Here is a 22,372-nt window from a genome sequence, read left to right as displayed (position 1 = left end):
GGCACGGAACTCTAAAAAGGTTCGCCATCTCTGATCTAGTATGTAGAACAATAAGTTTATATTGAAATCAAATGATCTTCCCATTTTACAGATCGTTGTATAAAAGTCTTTCCCAGCGAACTGAATTTATCGTCGCTGTAGCCTGTAGTTCTAATACCTAGTAAACCAGAAAATTCGATTTTTCAGGAGAGGCCAAAAACTAAGTATGAAATGTATGAGGACCAATACAATGATCTGGTTTTGATTATGCGAAGCTTTGAAATTATCGATTTAAAAAAAAAACAGGGTCTTTTTTATTGCATCTGGATTTTTTTCAACAATATATGTAATTGTATCATTAGCCCAAAATCTGCTTTTTCTGGGAACGAGGAACGATTCCATGTTTAAAAACTATTTTGTCCAGTAGAAACGTCAAAAAATCAATATTTAAGTAAATGTTTGTTCTTTAATATAACTACATTTTTTATCATATAATATAAGAGAGACAACAGCATTTTTAATTCGAACATATAATTATGTTGATTTTACATTAAAATATGTATAAAATAGTAACAAAGAAAAAAAAAGTTTCAAAAACCGAAAACAAAATAGGAAATAAAAAAAAAATCGTATACAATAACCATATAATTTAAAAAGCAATCTAAAATAAATATGTATTAATAAACTTTATAAGATAAGAATGTGTGGGAAAAATTGACATAATCTCTGTATAAGTAAAGTAGTATAAACACAATCAATAGAGGCAGTCGTCTAATCTATTGGTACAGATAACAATATTTTTATTTTAGAACACTTATTTATGAAGTTTTTATTTTTTTTTGCAGTTCAAAACCAAAGTTTTTTTTAAAATTGTAATGCATAAAATATCATCATTGTTTTATAGTTTTAAATTATTTTTTTGTTTTGTTTTGAGTCTTGCTTAATATTTATATAATGTAAGATGAAATACTATGTTCTTTTATTTTTTCTAGAGACAAAAATTGGCATATTGTATGAATACAAATGGGTTTTGTTTCGATTAGTCTTGAGTTGGATCGCTCGGCAGATCGATTTCTTCAACAACCACGATTCCATCTGGATCAAGAGAATCGTCTGGGGCTAAAACAACCGGGGCTTCTATTAAAACAGCAGCAGCGGCAATTTCAATACTCTCCGATTCAATAGAAACAGTTTCCACACATGCGGCTGCTTGAAATTCATCTGCGGAAGAATCTTCTCGCAGACTAAATGAACCATTGCTTCTTTCCCTGGCTGCCAATGAACGTGGTTTGAAAGTGTTATTCTCTGTATTAAGCTCGTAGTTCTTAAATGGATCGGAGTATTTAGCATCTTTGCGTTGTTTTCGCATTCGTTGACTGAAATTAGGGCTCTCAGATCTGGCACGGGTCAAAGTTGGTCGTGATGGTTCGGCTGCCTGAAGACCTTGATTATCTCTGGAACGACCGAATTCAAAACCATTCTGCCAATGAACATGCACATTTTCGTAGTTGTTCTCTTCGATTCGATGTCGACCAGGTAACTCGGATTCTTTTAGTCGTGAGAGAGTACTTCTTAGAGGTCGACCGCTGGGATCTCGACGGGCATGCATTTCAGCTCGTCCGTTAAAACGAACAATGTCTTGGGGAAGAGGTTGTGGGATTGGCACTGCAGTGCTGTCAGTTGTTGTATAGTCACAACCATCGCAGTTTCGCGAGAACATAAAATTGAAGTCGATAACCTTGCAGTCTGGACCTTGGCCAATCCATAAGGGCAGCCATTTATTGACGAGCAGCCATTGTAGGGACGATTTTGATATGCGATTTAGAGTGCTCGAATGTTCGGGACTTGATGGAGCTTTTGTTGCGTTTTGTGGAGCCGGTTGTGCAGGAGTAGCTTGAGCGGCAGCTTGAGATGATGTTAGATTAGAAGTTGGAGTTAGCTTGGATGTTTGTTTCATTTTCGGTATTGCGCCTGTTGGGATAAATACAAATTAAAAAAAGTTTTAATAAGACAAGAACCTGGTACTTACCGGTTGGCCTGGATAAAGTTCCATTATTGCTAAAAGCAGCAACAGCAGCTGCTGATGTAGAAGGTCGGCTAGATGTACTTGGACCATGCAAAGTGTTCATGTTTTCCCTTTGGGGAGCTTGTCCACCAGTTCCACCGGTAGCTCTGTAAATGTTATTCATGCTCTGTGAATTTTCCCCTCCTAGGCAACTGAAAAAGGAGGATGTACTATTCTTGACATTATTATCTTTTTGTTGTGCCAATCCAGCAGCGGTGGGGGCACCACTAACTCCAGACGTAGTGTTCAAACGAATGTGTCCAACAGTTCCAAAATGTGAGTGTCCCAAGACGGCATAGTGACCTCCTAAATTGTAATGATCGATATTGCCACAGGACGAGCTTAAGTGTCTCTCGATACGACCAATGCCATGTCCGATAACATTGAGTCTTCCGTAGACACGGGCAGATCCGCCATTTACATTACGATAGATCGGTTCGTCTTTGATTTGCTCGTAAATATTCTCATAGCGCAGGCTGGGATTGTAATTCATGTTGTAATAATGATGGGATTCAGTATCATCGAAACTCCTCTGTCGACATGCATAGAAAGGCGGAGCTGAGCCCGACTTCAAGGTGCTTGTTCCGGATTGGCCTCCGAACCCACATCGATTACGATTCAAGCCATGTAAGTCGAGTTGTAAATTTCGACGCATTCCTAGGCCACTTCTTACCGAGCGTGGAACATCGTAGGCTGGAGAATTGTTTGTGCGATCGTAAAGATCATTGCGATATCCAATGTTTAAATTATTAACATTGTTGGCATTGTTGTTGTTCGATCTTTGATTAAGATTGTTAATAACAGCGGCAGCTGCTTGTGCATTATTTTGTTGAGCTTGGACTTGGGGTGGGGGTGCAGGACCTTGTTGAACTTGATTCAATTGGGGTGGTTGTTGTTGTGGTTGGGGTATTTGTTGTTGTTGTTGTGGTTGATTGGGATCCATGTTATCATTGTTATTTGGTTCAGCAGGGGCAATAGCAACGCCAGGGACAACAGCAGCAGCAGCAATAGCACCAGCATTATTATTAACAGCTGGTTGCTGATTATTGTTATTATTGGCAGCAGCAGCATCACCAGCTGCATACTGTTCAATAGACTCGTAGATGTTTTCGTAGTGTGGATGATTTTGTTGTTGTAGTTGTTGGGCATGGATGTTATTGTTGCCCTCTGCAATTGAACGTACAAAGCCAACTGCACCTTCAGCCGCCCCTTCGGCTTGGCTATTCTCATCATCACCATTTGCTGTTGTTGCTTGACTGTGAGAGAAAAAAATCAAAGGAAAAACTGTTAACACTAGATTGAATTGTGTCTAGAAAATCAATCCCGGGTCCTAATTCCGTTTTTTGTTTTTTTTTTTTTGAAAATCGTTAGTAGCCCAGTCAAATTCGGAAATGAAATCGCATTTTTGCGGGACAATTTTTTTTTTCATGGAATGTGTTCGGGGTATAATTGTAAATAAGTCTCTCCTTAATGAATTTTGGTTAATATGAGTTAAAATGGAGCTATTAAATAAAATTGGTACAAACGTCTTTTCCAAAATGGCGGCTGTTTCCGACATCCTATCAAACTAAGAAACTAATTTTTAAAATAAAAACATTATACACTCGAACACATTCTATGAAAAAAAATTTACCGCAAAAAAATGCGATTTCATGACTATATTTTGGCTAATTTACCTGGGCTATAATAGAGCCGTTTTTGACAAATTGTTTTATGTAAAAAAAATTTCAATAATTTTTCAAAGAAATATTTGGTATGCCAATAAAATATACATACGAGTAAATCGACATATTAAAACAAAGTTTCAAAAAAATTCATTGATCCGTCTTCAAAAATTGATTTTTCACAAAAAACATTGATTTTTCACAAAAAAAAATATATTTTTTTTAATTCAAAAATTATTTTTAATTTGATATACCTTAATAATATATTTAAGTGTCTTCGAACAAAAAATTTCTTTGAAATCGGTTACTTCGCTTACGAGAAAATAAGACATCAAGAAGTGGTACCGTTAATTACGGTAAAAAAAAATATTTTTTATATCAAAAATAGGACCTTATTTCCCACAGTACTTTTTTTTTTTTAATCAAAATTGCTGGAGTCGTTTTTGAGAATAAATATCTTTCAATTCTATCATATCTACGGTGACCATCCGTCTCGGTTTACCCGGGACTGTTCCCTATTTCTATAGCTTGGCCCGGGTTTTTATTAAAGTTTGTACGGATATTAAGAAAATAGTGGTTGGAAAATAAAAGTTTTTCAAATTTTTCGAATAAAAGCATCAGTTTTTAAACATTTTTCGTCAAATATTTAGTATTTAGTTTAGTTGAATTAAATATTCATGCCTATTACCCAAGACGCAGTGATTCACTTCCCGTGAATCTACTCGATCCGCATCCAAATAAAATTTAAATCCGTGAACTCCCCTGGATGAACTGTATTATCGGTCCACGAAAACACTAAACCGCTTACCGACATTTGACACTTACATAGTCAAATGTCATTCTATCGGTAATACAAAATCTTGTGAAAGTTACTTTCACACCCGCCGCAGTGCATCTGCGACTTTCTGCGTCTTCAATAATAATAATGACTACAAAATTTCAAAATCATTAAAAAAAAACTAAAATGTTAAACAGATAATAGCTCTCAAAATTTTGATTAAAAAATATTTTTTTAGAAGTTATTACCGTTTTCTTGATTTCTGACTTCCTTGGAAACGACGAACGTGAATCCCATGAAATCGTTTAAGAAATCTTGATATCAAAACTATTATTTTTTTTTTTTAACGTTTTCAAAACATCTGTCCCGGGTTTCGCTCCTAGAAATAAGGTCATATGGGTAGTCATGTAAGTATCTTAAATGTTGATCTTTCAAAAAATTATCTGTTCTAGCTAGGTAATCTCCAAAAATCCTTAACTACGAAGTTTGAAGTCAATCTCTTCAGTGTTTTAGGCTGCAGCTCCAGAGAGATACGTGCAGCCAGACTCAGATTTACAGAATTACCATACTTTTTTGCATCCTCTATCATAGTTATGTCATGTCTGATTGTTATCAGTAATCTCAAGTTCGATTTTTTTTTCAAATCCTAAATTTACCCTATAATAACTACAAAATATTTATAGGTATATCGCATATAAGGGTAAAAATCATTGTAATGTTCTATGTATTTGGAATCAATTTTCTGTGCACTGACGCAAAGGTTTATAAGGGGTTATACACGAATCTTATTATTTAAATAGGAAGGGATTATTAAATTAGGCCTAGGAGTAAACTTCATATTCCTTGACGCAAGTCCTTCTCATAGATATGGATTAAAGAAGCTTTACGAGAAGTAAATCACATTCAGGTCTCCAAGCATTAAATGCTACGACAATATTATACATAAATTAATTACACTGTAATTAGCTTAGTATCTGAAGAACAGTTTTTTGTGTGTAGATAAAAACTCAACAAACACAAAAAATGCGATAATGAGATACAATGGTGACAAAAGGTTTGTTGCCCAAGATAGCGAAATAAAAATAATATAAAAACTAACGGTTTTAAATTTTTATTTAAGAACATACATAAATAAAAATAGTTTTTGCAAAACTAAACAAAATTGCTGGTTATTTCCAATCTCAAAAAAATTTGCTTGTTGTTGGAGAGACTTACCTTTCTTTTAATATGAAATATTACTATTGTTATTATTACATTATGTAAAAAAGGTTATAAAACATAATTTCATAAGAAGTGTATTTTTGGATGTGTTTCATATTAAAAAACGCAGTTTTTTGTGTTCAAAATATAAACGAATCGTTCCAATTAAATCTTAAAATAATAGTTGAGCTATGTAGAATGTAGATGCAAGAAAGAACAATTTCTCTTTTCTATTTTCTACTTTTTAAAAAGACGGTCTTGTATTAAAATGGAAAACAAAAAACCTTGTCCTGAAAAAAACATTTGTTGAGTTTTGCAAAAAAGGTCCTCAATTATCCTTATTTTGACAGAGATCTTTTGTAGAATTAGGGCCAATAGTCAATAGTCAGTTAAACAGTCAGTTAGAGAAAAAATCAATTTTTCAACAGTCAAATATAGCTCATTCCTTTAATAAAACATTTAATAAAGGAACAAACTTATCTGCTTCTTTCAGAGACGAATAAAAACACTGTGCTAGTTCAAAAAACCGACAGATGGCGCTCCTATCTACTAAAGTTAATTAGTATGCTGAACACGATGGCGTCCTTAGTTTTTCAAAGTTGGCTCAGTTAAGAAAGATTTTGGCCTCTGAAATATTCTGTTTTAAGCCCAAAATCATCGAAAAGCATCATATAAATTTGGCATTTATTGGTTTTATATCTTGATAAAAGTCGAAAAAATGGTCACCCTGTGACGGTTTTTCATGTGCCGTGACTACAAATCTTAATTTTTCTTCTTGAATAACCCTGCTATTAAATGCTTTCAGAACCTTTCAGAATACAAAATCTTAAATAATATGGAAAAATTACCTCATAAAAAAGTCGGATTTCTTAAGAAAAAAAATTTTATCTCGGTTATTTATGAAATATTCCCAACAATGTTACACCATTTTGAAAAGAGAATTGAACACACCAACTTTTAAGGCAACTTGCCGAAACATCGTAGATCATTTTTTTTACACTACGGCTCTTTGAATTAGAGCCATGTAAAATTTTTTAGTACTAAGTTGGGTAAAAAAGTAATACATATTTTCTTTAAAACTGATGCAGCTGAGTTAAAATTTTTGAATGCATTTGATAGCAGGGTTATTCAAGGTTCCGTAACAAAAGAAAAAAATGAGAAAAATTAAGATTTGTATTCACGGCACATGAAAAACCGTCACAGGGTGACCATTTTTTCGACTTTTTTTCAAATGCCCATAACTCCCAAAATATATGGCTGCGATTTTTTTTATTATTTTTCTGAAAACTGTCACCACCTACCCTACCTACCGTTTTCGTTTCGACGTTAACTTTTGGGACACCCTGTATAATATTGAGTGCATACATTTTTTTAAAATTTTTTTTAATGGGGTAAGGGCATTCAAGGTGTTGAAAAAATTCCCTTAATGCTGTCAGGCCAGACAAACTACATCAACTACATCAGCTACATTAGCTACATTTACTACATCGATGACTCTAACAACCAAAAGTTAAGCTCCATTTAATGTTGGGAAATATTGTTTGTGGTCAGAATAATTCAAAAATACTAAAATTTTATCCGTGAGGTCTGATGGAACAGAGATATTGAAGTTTAAAGATGTTGATGTAGCTGATGTACATAGTTGATGTAGCTCAGCGAGGCCCCAGGTATTTGAGTGTTACTACAAAAATTATATAGGTACACAAATATCACAAAATAATGTCTCTACAGATAATCTCTGTACTTGCATTGATTGTACAAAACGGCACGCAGCATAATTTTTGAAAATGTTCACTTAAAATTTATGACAAATCTTTAAAACACTAAGAGCCATTTTCTTCACTATAAGTTGAACTCAACTTGAGGATTTTTATTCTCAACTTGTGATGTTGTTTTTCTTCACTAAAAGTTGACAGTTTCAATTTTCGTTTCTCAACTCTCGAGTCTCGAGTTGATCAACTTCTGGTTTTCTCAACTTCCGAAATTAGTAGAAGTTGAGAGAGCAAACTTAAGATTTTTTATGAAATGTCATGTTTTTTCTTTCAATTTTTTGTTTCAAACTTTTTTTTATGCTGAATATCGCGATAAAAACAAAAAAAAATATTTTGTATGCCTGAAAAATAACACATGCAATGGCTCTTAGGAATTTTTTTTTTTAAGTCAAACTAAAAAAACCTACTTGTGAATTCAAATCTTCCCAAATTCAAAAATTTGAATATTCTAAAAATCCCTTACGTATTTCAATGCAAAGTAATGTTTTGAATATTTTTGTACTTAATTTTAAGTGAAAATGTTATTCTGCTTGAGCTGCGCTGTTTGCCGTTGAGCTAGATACTTTTTTTTTGCAAAGGCGCTTATTCAGATTCACTGTAAAGACGCTGTTTTGTCATTTTCTTATGATTTATGTACTTCAGAACTTTTTGCTACCACATTTCGTTTAATAAAAAAAATGAAAAGCTTTTTTTCAGCACTTTTAGTGTCCTAACCCCTTAAAAAAAGTTTTGGTAAAAAAATTGATATAGCTATATGTGTGTAAATTGAATGATGTTTTGATGATTTTTTGTAGGAAATAACATCAAAATAGTGTCATTTTATTGGCCATAAGATATAAAGTGAAATAATAAAATTTGAAGAAAAACTGAGCAAAATATATATTTTTTGGCAAACATGTATGTTTAAAAGTTTCAAAATAGTCGTTTTACTGATTAAATATCTTCTACAAACTGTAATTCTACTAAAAGACCATATATTTGGTCTATAAACGTCGATATAAAACCAATAAATGCCAAATTTATATGATGCTTTTCGATTATTTTGGGCTTAAAACAGAAAATTTCAGAGGCCAAAATCTTTCTTAACTGAGCCAAAGGAGCGCCATCTGTCGGTAAAAAAAGCACAGTAAAATTATTCTAGGAATAATAGCTGTTTTGAAGAAAATATCGATAAACAATACAGCGGAAGACAAGAAAACAAAAACAATTATGAATAAAAATGACTTAATTTTGAATATTTTTTAATTTGAAATTTTTTGTTTGTTTCTGTAGAATAGATTTTTCTTGTTATCTGATTGTTTATGAGCTTAATAATTTTATTCGTCGACCAGTTTATCAGACTGTTTATCAGAAGATTGAAAAATCGGTTCTTAATGAAAACCAATATTCGAAGCAAAGTTTCACTTTTTTCTTTTTTTTGATTTTTGTTTCTTTTTGCCCACGTCGCACAGTGCGTTGACCAGTGGACAAAAACAAAAAAATCAAGTCCATTATATGACGAAAAACCAGTGCTTAACATGAAGGGCTCATATTCTACAATAATAAAACACAGTTTTTTACTGTTTAAATTCAAGATTCAAAAAGATTAGTGGTGTTTTTCATGGTGTTTTGATTATTCAAGCTTAGGTTCAAATTGAAGTTTATCATTTTTTTTAAAGCAAAAACAAATGTTCTTGACTTTTTTTTTTGTTAATTATCAAAATGAATATCTGCTGATCAGATGCGTATTTCAGTTTGTTTTTGTAAAGTGAAATTAGTGTTTAAAAAATTTAACCTAAAAAAGTCTGTTTTTTGTGACTCAAAAACTAAATTTATCTTAGACTGTAGCAAGCTGTAGCAGAATCTTGTATGTCACTAGGTTCCCTTATATTTCTACTTTAAACACATGGTCACCTTTTTTGCTCATACTTGCTCATCTTCAAAGTATTTACATTTTTGTAGACTCATTTTTAGCACTTAAAAACAAGGATTTTTTCGAAAAATAGGCTTAAATTGCAAAATTTTCAAAGATTAAGGTGATTTACGTGTTTGTTTCAAGTAAAACAAAAAACTGTGGATGTTCCAAATATTTTGTTCCAAAATATCGAGGAATTTAATAGCACTTTTGTCGTTTTTTGGACAATACGACTGTATTTACGACGTTTTATGAAATCTTTAATTGTCACGTAAAGAAAAACTAACATTTTTGTGATTATGGAACTCGTCCGTTTGTGTAAAATTAGTCAAATTTTCTTTTGATCAGGAATAGATCTTCAAGATCACTATCGTCGCTTGATGTCAAATACTTTTTTTTAGGGATTTCACCTACAGAGTTGTCTCTAATTCGATATTAACTAAATATTTATTATTTTTTTGTGAAATTTATCATTTATTTGGTGAAATATACCATGAATATGTGTTTCTGAAGGTATTCTTATTCAAAGGAACACAAATCATTCATATTCTGATTTTTGTCCACATCCCCCATATACTCGACGCACTGTGCGTCGCGCTAATTAGTTTTGGGTACTAAAGCTATCGACAAATTTAAAATAAAATTAGATATGTCTTACCGTGCTATCGCACCCTGCTCTTCCATTCACATAGGCTTATCAATCATACATACACCAGCGTAACTGCGCCCAATGGTCATTGATGGTGGCAAAATTCTCCAGCTATCGCTATCAGGACTATAAACCTATAATTTAAAAATCAAACAAATTTTATATAAAAAAAAATGAATTAAATAGTTTATTAAAGACAATTTACCTCAACTGAAGCTAAATTAGATGTTCCATCATCGCCACCCACAACATATAAAAGTCCATCGTGAGCCACTACACCAGCATTGCGACGACAAAATGACATATCAGCAACTGAATGCCACTGATTCGATTCAGGATCATACGCTTCAACAGATTTTCTAACCATGGGTCCATCATGACCACCAACTGCATAAAGAATGTTATTTAAAACACCAACTCCAGCACCACTACGACGTGCACCCATATCAGCGACAACTGACCAAGTATCTGTCTCGGGATTATAGCGTTCGACGCTTGATAAACATTGTCGAGAAAATCCATCATATCCCCCTACGGCATACAAAAGTCCATTGACAACACCAACTCCCACCGAACTACGTCGAGTAGACATCGAAGAAATGAAACGCCATTCTTGGGTCTTGGGATTAAACATTTCAGCGCTGCAAAGGCCAGTGGTGCCATCAAAGCCACCAACAGCAAAGATACATCCATTCAAAACGGCAACACCCAAAGTAGACCGTCTGGCTTCCATGCTGTTGCAAGTCGACCAAGAATCAGTTGCTGGATCGTAGACTTCAACTGTGCGTACACGCAAAGAACCATTAAACCCACCCACTGCGTACACTTTGTCACCAAGTACAGAAAGTCCAGCCCTGAAAGAAAGGACATTTTAATATATCCTCCAAGAACCTTGTATATTCATTATTAGACTTACCGACACCTCCTATTTGGCATTTCAGCAGCTTGATACCATTTCTCTTCACGCAAATCGTAACACTCTACTGAACGTATGGCCTTCGGAGCTTGTCCACCAATAACCAAAAGTATCTTTGGCAATCCGACTGGTTTCCTTGGAATTGTCCTGGCACTTTTTGTATCATTCGGTAACAGGTGATAAGTCAAAGCTTCAATTATTAGATTTTTGCAAACCAAATTTCCTTCTAACAAAGCCTCTTTATCGACTCGTTGGGTGATGTACTCCTTCGAGAGAAATGGCAGCCGAACATGTTCCATCAAATGTGCTGTAAATCGATCGCGCATTGTTGGATCATAACGAATCCAAGAAATAACACATTCGTAGACTTTCTCCTCACTTGGTACCGAAATTCGATCGTTTTTTATCAAACTAATCACTTGATCATGGTGAAGATTCAAAAACTCATCGTACTGAATCACTTCGCTACAAATGGAAACAATTGAAATTAGTTAAAAGTTCCAAAATTAATGCTGAACCTTTGAACTCACTTAAAATGCTGTTCTATATATGTGTCTGCATAATTCACTAAATCCACACAGCCATGCATATCAGCGAATTCTCGTATGCCTAAACAATTACTGGCATCTAGCTGTGTTTGCAAATAATCGCAACATGCTTCGCGAACATCTGTCAGCTGGAGAAGATTGGCGGCTGTCAAGAGAACCTGGACATTGTCCTCATTGACTTCGACAGTCGAAGTGTAAACATATTCGACAAGAAGTTCTAATGCTCTATGGTCGACACCTTGCAGTGTTATACGACCTTGACGAGACTCCTCGAATCCAGTGAACATAGCATAGAAGTAGGGACTACATGAAGCTAGAACCATCTTATGGGCTGGTATTTCTGTTTCCTCTGCAACAAGTGTAACATCGCACAAGAGATTTTGTCTGTCAAGAAAAATTGAAACTTTTAGTTGGTGAGATTTGAAAAAAGTAACTAACACTTACTTTCTCATCTCATTCATTGCTTCAAACGAACGGTGAGTGTGCATATCGTTATGATAGGATCCAACAGTACGATCTTTTCCATTTGGTCGCTGAATGTGTTTTTGAGAGCTCTCATCCAATGAATTCTGGCTGGCATATCTGAGCAGGCAACTAGAATTGAAACGAGAATACAATAATGTGAGTCAAATGATTTGCTTAAAAGTTTTTCTCTAATTGTGTATATTATGGGTCTACTAAAATAATAGCGTTTTTAATTGGCACTCCGGAATTGTTCTTCGATTCGGAATCCCAATTGAACAGTTTTTTTTTTATTCCGAAGAATCTGAAGTTTGGTGTGAATGTATTGTTTGAGTTTAACATGTTTCACATATATGTGTATTCGCGCCAAATTTCATTTGTATTTGTGCTGCAAACATTAGGCCAGTTTGGGTACTGCCTTAAACAGAAATATTTCTACTTTTTTCAACATTTTTAGCCCAATCCCTGTTCGGGTACTCTGGAATGGTGTGGTTTTGTACATTATTTTTGTCAAAAAATGAAATATTTCTGTTTTAGGCAGTACCCAAACAGACCTATTTTGTACTGCTGACATTTAATTCTATGAATGTGTGAGTGATTCTGCTTCTGATTCTGTTTTTAAAACCAAGAGAAATTCTCTTTTTTTCAGAATCAGAACTGTCAGTTTTGCCCAATTGAACGCATTCAGATTGCTTTTTTTTGCTTCCAGATTGCAAATTAAAAACGCCATAAGACATTTTTCTTCCAACGGGCCCAAAGTACAAAAGAAACGTAAGTACTAAAGCTGCCTATTTGTTATTAAGACTTGTTATAAACACAAATAAACGTGTGCTTCACAGATACGGATTTTTATTTCATGAACAATTTGCGTTACATTCAGTAATATTATGAAGGGTCCAGGGGAAAAACAGCACAGTAGTCCATTCCAACTCATTTCGAGAAAAACGCATTTTAAAATTTTGTTATCAATAGAACTTAGTACTACTAAAAGCACACAATTTATTTCTTTTTTCAGCAAGGATAAAATTTGTTTTATAAAAGTAAGGATGCCGTCAGATAGTGCTCAGTAAATACTACAAGACCTCATCATAACACATAAGGTGTTCAGAATAGTAATGGGTCAAGTCCATTTATTTGTGCATTATACATAATTCTGATTTTTTTATTTTAGAAAAACCGAAACACTTAATTCGTAAATCTTTAAAACATCCAATTATCTTCATTTAGAAAATAGCAAAGCTCATTTTTGATCTATTTGATTTCTATACCAAAGAAACCTGAAATTTATTTCGAACGCGCATTATTTTTGATTAAGAGCCAATTTTTCAATAGCCAGATAAACCCCAGTTAAGGCTTATTCTTATGAATTAAAGTTTTTTTTTATATTGACAATTATTTTTCTGATATTCTAACTGACGATTGAAAAACCAGAGCTAAGTCGTAATGATTATGACCCAGTTTTAGTTACTGATTACTTTTGCATAAAAACTATGTGCACGATATAAAGATATAACCGTTTTAAAAGTATAGCCAATTTTACATTTCACTTACTTCGGGGCCTAATTTATTTTGCTTCAAGAGGGCAGTGTTCATAGCCTGTAACCAGCGGACAATCATGACGCTTCCAATGATACCTCATTTGTTAAGTTAGTAGCAGTAGTTTAGAATCCCACGATCCGCATCTACCGGTTACATATCTTTACAAAAGTACTAGTCCAGGAGATGAGAGCCTTTGTATTGCGCGAGAGGTAACCGATTACTATTAATCTATCTATTTATAGCATATGCATACAAAACATGTAACTCTGCCGGCTTGTATCGGCGCCGGTTAATGTTATGTTAAAAAAAAATTAGTACAAAAAATCCCGATCAAGAGAAACCCGCTTATCTGAAACACTTTTCTGATCTCCAAATATTTTTTCCAGCTAAACGGGGTTCGTTTAAATGAAAAACCCGCTTAAGTGAAAGAGAAACTGTGACATTTTGCCGTTTCTCTTAATTGGGTTTTACTGTACTGAAGTCATACGGAGAAATAAAGTTTTTGAATTTTTTCGAATCGGTCAATATTTTTGCTCAGTATGACCAATTCCTAATAATACAAGATAAACAGAGAACAAGAGTTTCAAACAATTGGTTATAAAATGAACCAAACTGTGCTCTTCTGTACGACATCAGATATAATTACGGCGACCATCCGTTCATTATAATAATGAACTGTTCATTTTTTGAAGGACATGTTCTTGTTCATTATGAATTATTTTGTGTTATTACTTCAAAAGCTATTAATTGTTCGTTCAGTGTTTATAATTTTGCTGAAACAAAAAAGAATTTTTGGAACAAAATGATAATGCGAATGTGTCCCAGTTTTCTGAATGTGCAAAAATCGTAATGTAATTTACATTATGAAAAAGAGAAACGATTTTAATCCTTGCGTACCTCAGGCTTTTGAGGAATATTCGAGCATTCAAAACTGTACGGGAAGTTTCAAACAAAAATTTCAACATTTTAAAAAGTGTGGAATTCGACTTGTATTTTTGGTAAGATTTGTTTTTGTGTAACTTTAAAAAAAAAAAAAAAAACAATAGTTAGAAACTCGGTTAACTTTTTGTTTTAGTTCATTTAATATGTGGATATGGATTTTAAAAAATGCCTTTTGTTAACAAAATTTCACGAATTTTAAAAACTAATGTCGTTTTCGATTGGCTCTCCGGAAGCGTCCGGAATCATTCAGAAGACTTCTGAAACCGTTTTATTGTCATGAAAATGACAGCCAGAACGCTTCTCAGAAGAGAAATTCTCTTCTTGATTTCAAATCAGAATCAAATCAAGAAGCACTAATACATGAATACTCACATGTCAAGGATACACTCAATCATTGTTTATTATTATTTTTCATTCAAATTTTTTTTCGTTTTCTGAAATTAATTTGTTTATTTATTTTCAAACTAATAAATTAAGCTTTTAAAATATTTTGCAAAACGAATTCCCGATTAATTTGTTGAATATTAGGTACTATTTTCTTCACATATTAATTATTTTTCAAGTCTTATGCCATATTTGACATTTTAAATTTCACAGAAAAACAAACACAAACACAAAAAAAATAGAATTGAGTAGAAGCAATTCAAACTGTTTTATTGGATTTCAGAATGAGTGAATCCTTGAGTGATTCCAATCGAAAACGACATAAAACAGCTAGATTTCTCAAGTCAAAAACATAAAAACACCTTATTTGCGTGTATCTTAAAATTTATACTCAAAGATGGTTCAGTTCATCGTGTAAGCGTACTTAATTAAGAAAAAGTTTTTTTTGGAATTAACTCGGAAAATATGATCATAGAGAAAAATTCATTAGGATAACATTTGTAGAAAATACAATTTATCTTCTAGTTCTGTCTGAATTATTTTTTTCAAAAATCAAAAATGGCCGAGTTATTCACTAAAACTTGTTTTTCGTTAAATCTAAATTTTACCGAAAAACTGGCTTTATGCTCCCAGTGACCCCCTGCACAGTTCTGTGAAAAAAATCTTTTTTTCCGTGTCGAATGTCAGTATATTTTTTTTGTACTTAGCGACTGGGCTAATACTGGGAATAGCTTTAACCTTTAACCCCTTGGTTCTGTTAAATTAAAGCAGTTGTTATAATTATAAAAGTCAAATTTGTACTTGTTTTGATTATTTTAAATGTATGGAAAAGGAAACACCCATATTTTAAAATTATCAAAATAAATAATGTACCTATTACTTTTTGTATTAATTTGCATTTTGATGTGATCAAAAATTTTTATATTGGACTAGGTTGTTTGATTAGCTGTTGTTATTTTGCTAATTTTAATCAGCAACGATTACATCTTATCTCAATAAAAACATTTTAACACGTAAATATATTTGATTCTATCAACTTTATTTACTTTGCACTCTGAGGGCTTAGATGTCTCATGATTAATTGATTTAATTTGATTCTGCACTCTAGAACTTAAGGCTTGGTGGACCACCACATAAACGGCTCAACGTTTATAAATTGGTGGATCACTTTCACATTTGAAAAGATAAATAGATTTTATTATTTAGTTAATAAACAAGGCTTAAAATATTCGACCTCATAATTTCTAAATTTGAGCAATTGTAATTTAAAGAGTACAAAACACGATCATTTTGGTCGTTGTTTTAGTACGACAGCATCTAAATCGTGCACTTTGTGATAAAAGCATGAAATTTTTATCATTGGTAGTACTCAATATAAGAGTTATTTTGAGATATTGGGCCACCTTGTATTCTATTCAGGAGGGTAGTAGTCCATTGAAATGTTACATTAACCTTGCATTTTGGGTAGGACAAGATTTTTTTGTTTTGATCTGTAGGGGAGGTTAATGTGAGTATACAATCCAGTTTTCGGGGTTGAAAGCCCCCCATTTGGCCGCCATCTTGGAAAAAGGGGTGTAAACTGTTTTTTATCGATATCTTGCGAACCGTAAGTCCCACAAAAAGAATGTCTAAAGCGATTTTGTAGATAATTTATTTCTCTACAATTTTGTTTATGATACTTTTTTCTGTAAAATTGAAAATAAGAAAGTTATACTTGAAAATAGATGTACATTTTCAAGAAAAAATTCTTTGAAGGGCCATAGCTTTTTTTCTACAAGTTTTATTGAAAAAATACTTGTGACCGTTTTAAAGATCATTTAATTTTCAACAATTTGAAGTGCTCGTTTTGCAGATTTCGTTTATATAAAGCTGCTGCAATGGTTTTACAAAAAAAGGTAACAATTTATGGACTATAGATACAAGAGCTTTTCTGTGTTGCACCCGCATTGTTGCATATCATAATACAGCTAACGAAACCTTTTAATTAAAATAATACATGATTTCGAGGTAATTTTTAACGCCCGATCCAATAAAACTAATATCAATATGCATGTATAAAGTTATTGCACTTTTTATAAACAGTGATTTACTTTAAAAACAAGATCCAAAACATTACCAAATACTTCTTAAAAATAAGTGGTAGGCTGATGAAATTTTGTAGACACGTTATATATATCATGTAAAAAAATAATAAAATATGCTCATCAAAATATTTCGGGTTAAAGGGTGTTTTTTTTAGTGAGAAAGAACACTTTTGAAATAGTACCATTGCACCACATGGAAAATTTTTGCATTTTTTTGAACCGCATATATATTTTATACATCGTATGAGAATCAAAAATAATCAAAACATTTTTTATTTTTATCTGGAATATTGAATTTTCATGCAAAACTTAAATTACTTGCTTTTATTTTTTATTAAATTTTCATACAAATTATTGTTCTGAAGGAGTGAGGTGCAAAAGTAAAAGTATGAAAAATAATTGTGCAGTTTGTGATAAAAGGACCAGATTAATAGGATTGTTAGTACAATATATAACCCTCATTTTAAGATATTGGGCCACTTAATATTTCACCTATGAGGATGTACATGAGCCATCTAATAATCAAAAATTTCACAAAACTTCATTTAAATTGCTTTCTGTGCATCGTTATTTTTTTTGTACCCTTTCAGAACCTTTCAGAATACAAAAACTTAAATAATATGGAAAAATTACCTAAAAATAAGTCGGATTTCTTAAGAAAAAAAATTTTATCTCGGTTGTTTATGAAATATTCCCAACAATGTTATACCATTTTGAAAAGAGAATTGAACACATCAACTTTTAAGGTAACTTGCCGAAACATTGTAGTGCATTTTTTTTTTACACTACGGCTCATTGAATTAGAGTCATGTAAAATTTTTTAGTACTAAGTTGGGTAAAAAAGTAATATTATCTTTAAAACTGATACAGCTGAGTTAAAATTTTTGAATGCATTTGATAGCAGGGTTATTCAAGGTTCCGTAACGAAAGAAAAAAATGAGAAAAATTAAGATTTGTAGTCACGGCACATGAAAAACCGTCACAGGGTGACCATTTTTTCGACTTTTTTTCAAATGCCCATAACTCCCAAAATATATGGCTGCGATTTTTTTTATCATTTTTCTGATAACTGTCACTACCTCCTCTATCTACCGTTTTCGTTTCGACGTTAACTTTTAGGACACCCTGTATAATTTCAAAACTAGATTTCATCTTTTATTTGTCAGGAAAAATCTGAGACTTTGACATAAAAATCTCAAAAGCAAATAGAAAATCTGAGATTTTTACACTGTTACCCTCTTTTAGCTGTCAGATTCACAAATCTGACTCGCAAATAGAAAACGACATTTGAAGATAATTGTTTTCAGATGCGAAATTGTGCACACAGAACATACCTATGCATGTATTTTATATTCCTCGTTTACTACATCAATCTTCTTAGAACAGATTTTATTTATTATACCTACTTTTGCTTAGTTGGAGTGGCGCAGGTAAAATGAAAAATATGAAAAGTAATTAATTAATAGGCATCCTAGTTTGATCCTCAAATAAATCTAAATTTACTTTGTTCATTTTTAATAAAGAAGGTAGATTTCCTATGCTAGGTATTTTTGTTCATTTCGTTTATATCTGAATTTGTATGTTTGTATACCTACATATTTCCATCCTATCTATCACTTATTCAGATTATTAATTTTACCTGTGTCAATCATAAAATATCTCAAAAATTTCCTTCTTCTTTGAGAACCAATTTAAATTATGACAAATATTTACTTGAAATAAAATAATTTTTCTTTCGCCATTATCAAAACTTCAATTAGTTACAGAAAAGCAGACAAGATTCGACCTTGGTATTTAATCTTTACTCTTATCGGTTATTGCAAGAACAAACAGTCTGCAGTCAAATTATTTTGTATTTTCCCTTTTAATTCGTTCGAAAACAAGGTGATCAAGTCTTGAATTCAATACATATGTATTTTGTTCGTACTAATCGAGAAGAACCCCGCAAATTCAACCCACTAAGAATGTATCTAAAATTTTATTTCTAAATTTACTCCAAAAAGTTTCCAACCCAAAAAACCGGCTGAACCAAGTATTAAGTGACCTCACTTGATTAACCTCATTAAAACAAAAAAAAATCTTGCAACAAGTTACAGCGAACGTAGGCAATTAATAGATTTTTTTTGTTTGTTCATCAATGCACAGGCACACAAAAAAAACACAAAGGTCAACTCAACATGCAATACATTTTTTTTTTTTTTTCAGACAGAACCACTTGAAGCAGGTTCTTCTGTCTGTATCAGGCATGGAAAAGTCGATACAATTGTATCGAATTCGATACAAATGGGTTTGCTCGAGTAGAAAAATACAATTTGTCTAAATTCAATACAATTTTTTAATCTTTGCCTTAAGTTGTGTTCAAGGAGGATTTTTCTAGATCATAAATATTTGAATTTTTGTTTATCTTTTCACGTTTGTTTAATCTATTTTTTTTTGTGTTTCTACTGCGGAAAATATAATTGAAAATTGTTTTTAGTTGTAAAAACCACGAACACACGCACAATTAAATCAAAACAAAAACAAAAAATGACAGCTTTGCTTTTGACACTTCTCACGAATCTGTTCTAGCCAGGGCCCTATAATTGCACCAACCACTTTGCACTTTGCATTTTTGCAAATTTGCACTTTTACTTTGCAAATTCTGTTGCACCAAACTCCAATTTGAAAAGAGGAAATTCTTTTTTTGAAAAGTAAAACAAAAATTCCTTCTATGCATATTTTGCTGCACCAACCACAAATTTGCAAATCACAAAGTACTTTTCTGAAAAGCGCAAAGTTTTACCAATTTGCAAAGAATTCAATGTTTTCGTTGCACCAAAGAAAAAAACTTTCAAATTTTGCAATAATATGCAAAGACAAAATTTCATTTGCGGATGGCCATTTCTCGGGTAAGGTTCGGGTATAATAAACGATTAAACGGCTTTGAACGACTTTTTGAAGATGAAGAGTATAGTAATCATTACGTGACGTGAGTAATGCAAAATTAAGAATAAATTTTTAAATTAGGAATATTTAACTATGATAAGTATGTGAAAACAAATTGAAGTAGCGTTGTTAGAATTTTTTGTGCTCTTTTTACAAATCATTTAGGAACGATTTGTTGTTAAATATGTTAAACTGTGAAACGACCAATTTTATTTAGAACAAAGCCAATTCCATTATTATAACCGAAAATCATGTTTTTATTCAAAAATTCTATTTTAGTTGTTATTAAAAATATTAAAAATTCTATTAGGTATTTTCTTTTTTAAACAAATTGTAGCCAAGCAACAGTCTACTATAAACAAAAAAAAATATCAAATGATAAAGTTAAGTACAAAAAAATTTCAAAATATATCGTTGTTTAGGTAAAAAAAGAAGATTTCAACCTTTTTTAACAACGAAAAGAAGTTGAAACTATTTACTGCTTTACTTTGCAAATTTTCAATTTACGCAAAATTCCATTTTTAGTTGGTGCAACGCCCGCACTTTTTGCTTTGCAAAAGAAACATCAAAAATTGCAAAGTGGGGAGCTTTTAATTTTTGGTGAAACACTTTCTACTATTACTTTTCAGAAAAGTATTATTTATCAAATTTGCAAAACACAAAGTGGTTGGTCCAATAGGGCCCTGATCAGTTTTATAAATATTTTCAAAAAACAAGTCACTAGACTTTAGTTGTAACATTTTATTTGGTTCAAAAATCTGAAATTTTCGATTTTCTCTTTTTAAAGACACGAATTAAAAAGTTGTATTTTTGTACTCGAGCAAAATCATTTATATCAAATTCGATACAATTGTATCGACTTTTCCATGCCTGGTCTGTATACCAACATTTCGACCGATTTTTTGTTTTGTGTTGATTTTTTTTTTCTTCAAGAAATCGTGTTTGAAAACAAATCAATCTAAAAGATATTGCTTGGAGTTTGTATAAATAAAATTCTTTAATCGTTTGATTAAATTCTTGTTATTTGCCAAATAACAATGTCTACAGTTGAAGTGGTTGATAGTTCAACCAAGATAAGATTTGGAAAAATATAACTTTTTTTGTTTTCTGTATTTTTTAATCGAAAGTTGTGTATCCCTTAAAAAGTTTTGTTTGTATTCAGAAAAAGATCATTGAACCCATTCTAGGACATGGACAAACAAAAAAAAAAACCAGAACAACCACCCACTTGTAGGTAACTACTCTTGCAACTCTTTCTTACCTGCCGCGCTCCATGCTCCCTTCAGCTGCGGAATTTTGGCCACCACCATTATTACTGAGATTGCTCATTATTCCAAGAGTGTATTTTGTTAGCAATGCACTCAATGATATCATACACCATTCGCGATAGTCGCTAAGGACTTTCAGTTAATTATTTCTAGAAATTTTCGTCTTCCAAATCCTTGTATTATTTTTATTTTTTTCAACCGAAATTTTAATATTTCGTATTTTTTTCCCCCTATTTTTTCTCTACTCACAATGGCAGAGAGTCCAGAGCCAACCTTTGTTCGTCCTTCGCTGTTTGATGGCAAATTTCTAATTAAATTATTAGTTTTTCAGTTTTTTCATTGTTGTTTTTGATTTGTTTATTATTTTAAGATGATGATTATTTAAATTTTGAAATGAAAATTGCACTTATTTTGAGATAAATTTTCTATTTTCACAGACGCGTCTGCGGCACAGTTGTTATCGATGAACTCAACGCCATATTTATTTATTTTTTTATTTTGAAGTTTTTTTTTTTTATTTTTCATTTGGATTTGTAGTAGTTTGTGTGTGTGTATGGAAGTGTCAAACAAGTGAGTGAGAGAAAAAATGTACTGGATTATGAGATGTGTGTGGAATTCTGGTAGTTTTTAGTACTTATTTGTAGTAGATTAGTTGATGCATTTTGATATTTTAAATTAATTTGCTTAAGGTATGATTACATTGGTTTAAAAAGTAAAAATGTTCAAAGTATTTTTGTGATGGTTTTAGTGCCATTTTTCTCATTCGAAGTTAAACACCACTTGAGGAATTTTATCTTCAACTTCTGAATTCGGTTTTATTCACTCCAAGTTCTTTGTATATAAAATCTATAGTACTATCATGAAAAAAAGCAGCGCCACCAAAAAAGTAAGCGAGCGAACGAACTAAAAACTATGTCAAATTTCAAACAGAAATGTATATCTCATCTCCTTACTCTCATTATTAAATTCGATCTAAGCGCCCTCGCGACCACTCAGGTAGCGAACAAACTAAAAAATTTCACTTCATGATAGTACTATAGATTTTATATACAAAGTCCAAGTTGACGTTTTCAACTTTTCATTCTCAACTCTAGAGTTGATAAACTTTAGATTTCTCAACTCTAGGAAAAAGTTGAAGTTGGCTGAGGAAACTAGAAATCTTACGAGAAAAATTCACCTGGAAAATTTACAAAAATGATTCAGAAACATTAGATTTTAGTTTGAACATTAATAGCCCTGTTCCTTTGGGAGGTGGCAAAGTACTACTAGTAGTTTACTAGCGATTTTCAATGGAACGCACTTT

The 22,372-nt window shown here is 32.2% G+C and overlaps 1 protein-coding gene across 1 annotated transcript; it reads right to left on the bottom strand.

Annotated features, from left to right (window-relative positions):
• Positions 1–591: 591 nt before the first annotated feature.
• On the bottom strand, positions 592–21,316 carry LOC129907528 (ring canal kelch protein-like). The gene is made up of 8 exons (XM_055983803.1): positions 21,063–21,316; positions 11,910–12,059; positions 11,448–11,849; positions 10,918–11,382; positions 10,207–10,855; positions 10,011–10,135; positions 2,009–3,300; positions 592–1,950 (listed from the first exon to the last, which is right to left on the bottom strand). Exons 1-8 carry the CDS (start codon positions 21,173–21,175, stop codon positions 1,019–1,021), a joined length of 4,128 nt encoding a protein of 1,375 aa, XP_055839778.1. The 5' UTR covers positions 21,176–21,316; the 3' UTR covers positions 592–1,018.
• Positions 21,317–22,372: the final 1,056 nt, after the last annotated feature.

Source organism: Episyrphus balteatus, chromosome 1 (assembly GCF_945859705.1).
Source record: "Episyrphus balteatus chromosome 1, idEpiBalt1.1, whole genome shotgun sequence".
NCBI lineage: Eukaryota > Metazoa > Arthropoda > Insecta > Diptera > Syrphidae > Episyrphus > Episyrphus balteatus.
This window is presented reverse-complemented; position numbering and strand designations above follow the sequence as displayed.